General features: G+C 35.6%; 1 protein-coding gene across 1 annotated transcript; it reads left to right on the top strand.

The window, feature by feature from the left end:
• The first annotated feature begins 2,770 nt into the window (after nucleotides 1-2,770).
• LOC149230200 (uncharacterized) lies at nucleotides 2,771-4,673 on the top strand. The gene has a single exon (XM_089376010.1). It carries the CDS (start codon nucleotides 2,870-2,872, stop codon nucleotides 4,325-4,327), a length of 1,458 nt encoding a protein of 485 aa, XP_089232136.1. The 5' UTR covers nucleotides 2,771-2,869; the 3' UTR covers nucleotides 4,328-4,673.
• The last annotated feature ends 5,970 nt before the right edge of the window (nucleotides 4,674-10,643 follow it).

Below are 10,643 nucleotides of genomic sequence, written 5' to 3'. Positions count from 1 at the left end.
TATTAATATTTAAAATTTTTCTAATATAATATAATATTATTTTTTATTACATATTTGCATTTTTTATAATAATATATTAGTATATTTTCATATATTTTAAATTTTTTTTTAGGTCCATAGGGCTTTGGATTGACTGTGAATGATAGGTCACTGGTTCAAATCCCCCGTGGGTGCTTACCTACCAAAATATATATATCTATATATTTTTAGATTTTTCCTCTTTCTCAATTTTTCTATTGAAATTAGATTTCCTTATTTTCTAATTATTTTCTTCCCATCAATTACAATTTCACTATTCTTTATTCTCAAAATAGAACCACATTTGTTAATTCTAAATGTTGATAATTCAAACTATCTTTATGATGAATTCAAAAAAAGTTTCTCAATATTTTCACAACATTGAATTCCTTTATACATTTAAATGAATTTTAAATATAAAAATTTATATAATTCAAATATTTAAGTTAAATGTCCGCTTGGGGTTGCTCAAGTGGCTTGGGGTAGCTCAAGTGGCAATGAAGGTGCTCAAGAGGCAATGGAGGTGGAATGAAGTTTGACCGAACCGGAGATCTTGGGTTCAAATCTTGTGCTACCCTCTATCTTGGGTTCAAATCTTGTGTTACCCTCCCCCATAGCAGGGTGAATAATGGACATGTAAACTACAAAATTGGAGAGTCCTACCAAGGTTATAAAAAAAAATATTTAATTTAAATACATTATAAATATTGGAAAATATGCTATTTTTTACATTAAAACTAGTTAATTTTATCAATTTAAAATTATAATTTTAATCAAGATTACTTATCCAAAAGTTAATAATGATGAATTAAAAAAGAAATCAAAACCATAGAACCTTTAAAATTTTAGTTGTTATAATATTATAATTTAAAGAAATAAATTTCTCAATGATGAGTGTCAAACTAGAATACTCTTGCAATCATGATTTTAATATGCCACCACTCGAAGTGGTGGATTAATGATCCACACACTTTGACATTCGGATCGAGTGAGGTTCATGCAAAGGCTTACTTGTTATTCTCCACCCATGTGTCAGTTAGAGGTTATGGTGTTGCAACCTCCTCCGCAGTGAATGATAATATTGCTTGGAACAATGATGACAACTTGTCAGCGATGGTGATGGATACATACATCATTTGTGAATGTTTCAATTCAGTTAAATGACTAGTAAGAGACAATATACATATTTGTCACTTTCATTGAGTCTTCATTTGTTGTTCCTTGCTTTTCTGGGTCCTAGATTTACTAGGCACTGAAAAGGAAACTCTCCTCCTGGCCCATCCTAAGGTCTTGGCTCCTAAGTCGTTATGTGCCTCTACTTTGGTTTTCTTGTGCTTCATATTCCTCCAGGATTATCCTAAGGTCTTAGCTCCTGCTCGATGTCTCAAATTTGGTTCTCTCTCTTGGTTTACTTTCAAAGTCGCCTCAATAAATAAGAGAGTGGAATTTATTTCCTTCCATCTCCTCACTCTAGTAGCTTTTGGGTTGTTGTTAATTCTTTGGTTCCCTATCCATCGGGCATTCTTATTTGGCTCAACCTTGCTCCTCCCCCATCATTGTTGTCATCGCTTAAGACTACCATGTTTGGAAACTTGGGTTATTGTTCCAAGATGCTCCCACTCGAGGGCTTAAACTCAATATCCCTACCCCTAATCAATTATCCAGAGAGTGAACATTTCCTTAGGTCATAGAGGTTGGCATGTCAACCAATGACATTCTCATCCACGAGTAAATTAGAATGCAAAAAGGTCAGTTGTGGCTTTTTTGGAAAATACTTTTCATGTGATTAGTAAAGAAATCAACTTGGCTAAACAAAAAACACGAGTAGAATGAAAAATTTTCCCTGATGTAAATGTAGATGGATAGAGATATGATACAAGGAACTCCCACACAAGGAAAACTACTAAATACATTGAGACCATAGACCTATATTGGTAAATAAAAGTTATCATGGATAACGTGCTTGTGAGACGCTTAAAAGCTCAAGAAGAGATCTTGCACAAACTACTAAATACATTGAGACCATAGACCTATATTGGTAAATAAAAGTTATCATGGATAACGTGCTTGTGAGACGCTTAAAAGCTCAAGAAGAGATCTTGCACATCATTGATATGTGTAGCTATAGTTGAAGAAATTGAACTCTAAAATCTACATGCTAACAAAAAATAAAATATTAGTTCAGTGGGAAGTTATCAATTTTGAAATGGATATAGAAGCTCGTGATATTGTTTAGGTAGATTCTCCAACTAGTTAAATGTTTCCTCTTTTAATTTTTGCTTAGGATAGCAACCTTGCCATCCAAGAATATGATGAGACTCAATCTCATGAAAAACTTTATTAGACTCGCATATTTAAACGACTATCTCATCAACTATGCACCAATTATATGGCCATATCTCCTTATCGTACGGCAATGAAATGATGATGATGGGCTATCCACTTCTTTTAATGGCGGCTCTAAGCGCCTAATCAATTATGTAACAACCTAATCATGTCTCAGAGACATCTTTTTCTTTAATTCATTTACAGAGCATGTTCCAAAAACAGAACATTAAAGCCGTAATGGCCCATTTATTCATTATTTCACCCACTTACCTCCAGACCGTTGAAAACATGGAACCCCACCACCCCATTCGCCATCAACGGACTAAATTCTCGTCAAAACTACGTAACAACGGTACCTACCTACAGGCGTAAGAAAACGCCGTACCATTCCCGGCAGATAAGGTGACAACTTTGCAAGCAAATTCAGAACTGCAAAAGGTACAGGACTTCTATAAATCTAAAGGTGATTTCAGAGTTCAGAGATTGCCGCAGCAAAGCTGCATTGGGGGGAAAATTGGGAGCAATGGGTTGTGTCGTATCAGCAAAGCTGGGCAATGAAAGTGTTGAAGAAAATGAAACCTTCGACTACACTACAATATTTGCTAATGCCAACACCACTAATCATCATCATCTGGTGTCTCTCACATCAACCTCCTATGGAATTCTCAGCAGTGGTAGCCGCAGGGAGGTCCCCAGTTCCAATCCCGCCGAGCCAACTGAAGTTGTGGAGACCATCAATACCTGGGAGCTCATGGATGGGCTAGAGGAGGAGAGCCCAAGGGCTTGTCATTGTGCAAAAGAGGAGTTTGACTATGTGGGTACCCTGGAAAACAACAGTCAAGTATTGGGTGTCAACAGAAATGTGAAAAGCTTGGGTGCTGGTTCCCCAGTGGGTGGAAGAAAGTTCGGGTTTGGTAAGGAAAATGAGAGGCCCAAACAGGGTTTTGAGTCTGTAAAGCCTGCTGGGGTTGGCCCGGTTAGCCCTTTGAAGGACAGGAGTTTTGTGGGCAGGGACATTATTCAAAGAAAGAGTCCTACAGATGGGCCAATTTCAGACAATAGCCCTACAAAAGGGCACGTTGCAGAGAATGTGGGTATGGAGACTGTCTGCAAGAAACAGGTAAGTAAGAAAATTTCCCATGGACCCCTCACAGAATTGAGAATAGATAGCCCTGTGTGTTTTTCTTATGATAGCTTCAAGGATTGCACTGGGACTAGCCCTATGTATAGTTTCAAGGATTGTGATGGAACTAGCCCTCTGCATACTTTCAATTATTGCAGTGGGACTAGCCCTATGAGTAGTGTTAAGTATTGCAATGGGACTAGCCCTTTGTGCAGTTTCAAGGATTGCATTGGGACTAGTCCTCAGTGGAGTCTTAAGGATTGCAATGGGACTGGCCCTCTGTTTGATCCAGAGCTGCTGGCTTCTTTTGAGACTTCATTGGATAACTTTGAGGAAGACCTCAAAGATTCGTGGCATGATGTCCCAGAAAACAAGGGCTCTTTGGAGGATTATGAAGAAAAATGCCCTCCTGGAGGGCAGAATGCAGTGGTGCTCTATACCACCACTCTGAGGGGGATCAGGAAGACCTTTGAGGATTGCAACACTGTAAGATGTGTGCTTGAGAGCTATGGCATCTGCTTCAGTGAGAGGGATGTGTCCATGCATATGCCTTTTCGGAATGAGCTGGAACAGTTGATGGGCAGGATTGTCACCGTTCCAAGGATGTTCATCAAGGGCAGATACATTGGTGGTGCAGAAGAGGTCTTGAGGCTTCACGAAGAGGACAACCTGGGTGGGCTTCTTGAAGGGATCCCAGCTGATACTCTAGGAAGGGTCTGTGATGGGTGTGGGGGAGTGAGGTTTGTGCCTTGCTTGGAGTGCAGTGGAAGCTGCAAGCTTGTTGATGAGGTTAACAATGTGATGAGATGTCCAGAATGCAATGAGAATGGCTTGATTCAATGCCCCATTTGTTGTTGATATGATGCGCCTGTTCAGATTGTTGATTCTCTGCATCAGCAACTCCTGATGGGTCAAAGACACCCTTTGAAACTAGACTATCACATGGTGGATTCTGATGTGGACTGAACGGCCTCAGGTTCCATTAAGAAGAGCACTCAGGGGGCGTGGATTCCACATTCCTGAAAGACATGAATTGTCTTCAGGGATTCTGGATCATAGACTGTAGGAATGAATCATAGTGTGGCTTTCTTTGATTTTTGTACTAACAGTGGTGGAGCTTGTCAGTAAATATTTTGTGTATTCAGTGTTGCTTGATATTCTGATATAATATATGAATCCATATATGATTTGGCTTGTAGAGATACAGAGATGTTAATCAAAATCCAGGGCTGATTGCAGCAAGGACTCAACATATTGATTTGCAATAGAACAGTTTGTGAAAAAGAAAACCTAACAACTGAGTGACTCTTATCTCATTTTCAATGTCTGGGTAGATCTGCCCTTAATCAGAAGTTGCTTGAACTTGCTACCTCCTGGTAGACAACTGGGGGAGCAAATCAATTTTTGACTCTTATCAATTCCAGAGATTTATTTCATTGTTGTTCCACTTTTCTTAAGAATGTACACGTCTCTTCACTCTGCTAGAGAAATTTAGGTTTTGCTGCAGTTTCATATTTAAATTTTTCATGGGGTCCATCAATTTTAGTTCTCTGCTGTATATGAGATTTCTATATTTAATGTCTTGGCATTCGGTAATGCACAATCTTATCTCATCAAAACTAAAGAAAGTGAAATTGATTTGAAGCAGTCTTCTTTTGCTATAAACTTATTTTATTCTATTGTTTAGTTTTATATTAAATGTATAATATCAGTTGTTAATAAAAACTGTGCTTAGGATGTGGTGTTTTGATACGCTATGTATTCTTATCCAAGTAATTCAATATTGTCTATTGTCTCTCTCTGATGATAGTAAAAAAAAATAACATTATTAACATTAACTTCATAGAAACTTTCTTGAATAGCCAAATGGGTCAAATCCCTGTATATGTTTGTGAGAAATTATTGAAAAATAGCATTATTAACATTAACTTTAAGAAACTTTCTTGAATAGCCAAATGGGTCAAAATCCCTGTATATGTTTGCGAAAAATTATTTTAATTTTTCAAAATTTGTTTTACTTATTTGCTTTTTAAATTTTTTTATTCACATATTAATTAATTTTGGTTATGATTTAATAAATTTTTTATCTCATATAAAATCAAAAGTTAGAATAGCTAAATTATTTTTTCAGGTTAATAATAATATGTTCCTTATATTTAAAAATCTTATTTAATTAATTAATTTTAATTATTTTATTTTTATTTTCTGATTTTTATCTCTGTAAATATAATGTACGAATTAAAAATTATTTAGAATTTAAATATAATGTTTGAATTAAAACTTATTTAAAATAAGTAATTACTATTAATTGTATTGATAATAAGTAAAAGAGAAATACTCTGGATTGTTAGTTTAATTGGTCAAGTCCCCGTTAAGCACCTCTATTATTGGGAGGCCCCGTTAAGCACCTCTACTATTGGGAGGCCACAACTTCAATTTTCTTGACACCTTTGGGGTCAAGCTCTGTTGTTAGTTCAATTGGTCAAGTTCTTGTTGTTAAGCACCTCTGTTATTGGGAGGTCACGAGTTCAATTCTCCAGACACTTTTGGGCTAAGCTTTGTGTTTGAGCCAATGGGAAGTGATCCCTTCGGGTGGATGTAGTAAGTCACCCTATGGATGTAATGAGTCGGAACAATATTCCGTGGATGTAGTAAGTCACCCCATGGATGTATTCCGTGGATGTAGTAAGTCACCCCATGGATGTAGTGGGTCACCAATCTCCAGTGATCCTGAACCATACAAAAAAAAATGAAAGAGTCGGAACAATATTCCGTGGATGTAGTAAGTCACCCCATGGATGTATTCCGTGGATGTAGTAAGTCACCCCATGGATGTAGTGGGTCACCAATCTCCAGTGATCCTGAACCATACAAAAAAAATGAAAGAGAATTTTATTGTATTAATTGAATTAATAATAAAAAAATAATATATTTTAAATAAATTTATTTTTAATTTTTAATTTATTTTAAAATGTGTGATAGATTTTATTTTTAGAAGTAATGGTAAAAATAATTCTCCAAATTATAAAATTTTAATAATAAGTTTTGTTAGAATTATAATTAACACTGAGAAAGGGGTGAATCAGTGTAATGATGAATTTAATCAATTTAAACAATCTCACAATTCATCATAACTGAAAGCATAACAACGCATCAATAAAATCAAGCACCACTTCAATACACATGAACACTATATGTACTCGGAAACATTTGTGGGAGAAAATCACAAATCTTCTTATCTTCTTCAATCTTTGATTACAATAGTTTACTGATACCAACTAGAAGGAGACACCAATCCCCCTTAATCAATTTGCAGGGACCAACCTGATGTAAGCATGAACCTAATGAGGCACCAACCTCTGATGGACGCACCCACCTCCTTCACCAAAACATAGTGGACCACTTTCAAAATCTTTCAAACTGGATCCACAAGCTCAAAACACAATAAATTCCCCTTACAAATATGATCATATCAATGCAACCTCAACATGTTCTTCAATCATCAATAGTAGCATCTTCTTCATTTCTTGTTTTCATCACCAAGACTAAATCTATTCATAAGCCCCAAAAAATTTTGACAATAACAAAATAAATATAGCCTCTTGCCCTCAAAAATTTGTCTTCATGACTTTTCATGTCCCCCTTTTAGATTACAAAAAAATTTTTGCCATTTTCCCCTTTTCAAAAATCAATTTGGGCCTCAAAATGACCCACAAAACATTATAAAAATTAACAGTTCAACAAAATGACCTTAATGGGTCAAAAAAATGCACTTTTCTGATCTGTGGTCTACATAATTCTCTTCTTCGACGCGTGCTTAACAAAATATGTCTTTGCTGGTTTGACATAATGCACCTCTTTGATTCGACAAAATGCACCTTTTCTAATGTGCTAGTTCCAAACCCCCAAAAAAAATATTTGACCTTTGCAAGTCTGACAAGACTCAAACCTTTAACCACCATCATCACAAACCACACCAACACCGTCTCAGCTACATTGTGTTCCTCACAACATAATGCACTCACATCCCTTTCACATGATTTGTATTATCAAACAACAAAACAAACAAATACTCTGCGAGTCTTGAACTTGTGACCACCTGCAAACTGGGCATTGTAACACTTCACACTATCTACAATACCACCTTCATGTGTTGTTCACATGCAATAGATTGATGCCATACCAATCCATCGATCTCATGTATATATACGTGTTGGGGTGCTTATTGTGCCAACATTTGGGCAATGGGGCCAACGTATGTGTAATGGGGCCGATGTATCATGTGACCACATTTTACGCCTTAAACTGTGACCAGGGTAGCCTCGGAGGCTTGACCTTCATTTCCATGTCATCGTGTAATATGACTTGGGCCTTAACTATCCATAAGCAAACACATGCTGACATAAGCGTTAGGTCATCATGCCACATGGCACCCTTTGAGTGGTGCCATGTGTCACTCAAATTTAGCCCACTTGACCACTTAATAATGTTGACTTGACATGCCACGTGGTACCCTGCCATATCGCCACATCATCACACATTATCCATCGTACTACCACATCATTCGACGCGTCATTGTGTACGTCATCATATGTGCAATATTTTCATGCCACCATGTGTCAACCTACCTATTACGTGTCAACCTGTCATTTGCTAACAATCACCTATGTCATCCATGTGTCATCCTATCATTTATCACCCATGTTATCCATGTGCCATCTTGACACTGGTCACCATGTCGTCCACGTGTCATCCTGGGATTGGTCACCACATCATCCACACATCATCATGTCATTGGTCAAAGTAGTGTGATATGGTCGGGACTTCGGGTAGTGAAGGGTAGGGGTTCCGAGGGATAGGAGTTCCAATGAGGGGTAAGGGTTCCGGAGGGTAGGGTTCCACCATGTTAAACTTCACTCATGTTGGCGCTCCAACAGCTATCGATTGACCATGTGTGCATAGATCCACCTAGCATGGTATCTAACAAATTTGGGGTTTGACCCCTTTTTACCAATATGCATGTTCAAACTCGATTTTCTCTCATTCCACTGGAATTTGACCAAGTGTAGTAATTTGTTTGAAAGCTCACAGAGAGAGCTATCCAAATAGACCTTCTATATGCTCGTTTGATTTTCATAACTTGAACAAATGCTCAATGATCTCCAAGCTATCATAACGCTTAATAATCTCCAGGATATCATACCTCCTTTGACATCAATGACATGAAATTGGTGGTCATCAATGAAAACACATTGTCCAACAAATTTTTATCATTAATTTATATGGTATATTTTTTTAAAGTTATAACTCTATTTTATATCACTTAATCACTTAAAATCATGGTCAAAGAGTATTGAAATAACAAAGATAATTCCTTATATTGTTTTGTTTCGTTCTTAAAAAAATTTAGAACCTAGTACCTCTAAAAAAAATTGATTACAATTGAAAGTATTGGGATCAACATTGAGTTGAGTGCTGCAATGATAAGGCCATATGAGTCATTTCCAAATGTAAAAGCAATAATTTTTGGTTGGGTGAAGTTAATCGTAATATAGGGATCAAGCAAGGATGTCCTTCAACCCCCACTCCTTTTGGTCTTTATATTGACATGTTAAAAGCTTTCTTAGAGGAAGCTAGGTTTATATAGATATAAACCTCGTGGGACTAGTTATCATTATTCTCATATTTGCAAATGGCATTGTTCTTTTTGCAAGAGACTCTTCTAAACTCAAAAAACAACATAAAATTTACAAACATTTTTGCACAAACTTTGGGCTAACTGTAAATAGAGATAAAAACAAAGATAATAATCTTGAAGTCTAGAAGTGTCACTAGCCCAGAGTTTTCTTATCACAATCACAAGTTGGAAGAAGTCTCTTCATATAAATATATTGGAATGAGCATTCATCATAAGCTAAAGCTGAACTTTAGTGTTGAAAAAAGGAGATTGAGGTTGGGAAGTTATTTTTTGCCTTGAAAATAATTGTGAAGATGTTTAGTTTTGATTTTGATAAAAAAAGAGCTTACCCTTTTACTTGCTTGTTATCCTAATGACTTTGTATGATTGTGAAGTTTGGGTTGTAGTATATTTAGGGAGACTCGAAGGAAAATTGGGCAAATTGAAGTGTTAATTATGCATAATCTTAGAATTTAAAGCAATACATCTTACCCTAACTTTCTTTAAGAGGTGGGTATCCCACCCATGGAGAGTAAGGCTATGATAATGTACTTATTGTAAAATTTGACTAACATAAGTAAAGAAAGGCTTCCTATTATAATGTCAAACATTATTATAATTGATGAGGTTAAAGATAGGGTGGCTTGAGATGCTTCTTCGTAACTTCATTATTTGGGGATAGTAAAAGAGGGTGTCCTTTAAAAGATCATCACCATAAAAATTATTGTCCCAACTATTTTTTAAATAAAAGTTATGGTACTACATTGAAATTGAGAATGAGAAAACAATGGTTTATTACAAAGAAGCCATTAACCTTAAATTCAAAAATAAATATCATTTCTCAATTGTTACCATTTTCAAGAAGAAAATAAATAGTCAAAGATAGAAACAACATCCCATGAGCTTCATGGTGGCTCTAAGCGGTGGATAAGATCCAAAATACGTTGGGAGTACAAAATTTGTAGAGTTTGCAACTCTAAAAACAGGAAGATGAAAAACATTTTCTTTTGGAGTGCACAATCTACACACATATTATAGCTCATTTTCAAGACACTTGTAATACCAATAATAGTTATAATGCCCTAATTCATGAAAACCAAAGTGAGTTTCATGAGTTTCATAATTTGATTTTCATGTTATTCAATCTAAAAAATGACACAATAACATGGAGTAATTAATTTTCCTTTTGTTAAGATATAATCAATTAATGTTGGTTTTAATAATAACAATATGAACCTCATCCATGAATCAAATTTTAATTTTGTATTTTTTTATCTAAAATAATTAATGTTTGTTCTAAAATATAGTTGGGATCACATCATACAACAAGTTAATACAAAACAAAATTTAAAATCTATATAAAAAAACCCAAATGTTCAAAATGATTGCATACCATCTAATTAGTTCGTACATTTCTTGCAATATTTACTATAGAGCCCACAAGTATAATACTTGATAAATTGAGTTGGTAACAAGACTCTCTTATAATGCATTGTA

Source organism: Pinus tabuliformis, chromosome J (genome assembly GCF_031772625.1).
Source record: "Pinus tabuliformis cultivar Carrire ecotype Pingquan chromosome J, CPIR1, whole genome shotgun sequence".
NCBI classification, from domain to species: domain Eukaryota; kingdom Viridiplantae; phylum Streptophyta; class Pinopsida; order Pinales; family Pinaceae; genus Pinus; species Pinus tabuliformis.
Note: the sequence above shows the minus strand (reverse complement) of the source record. Positions and strands in the feature narration are given on the sequence as shown.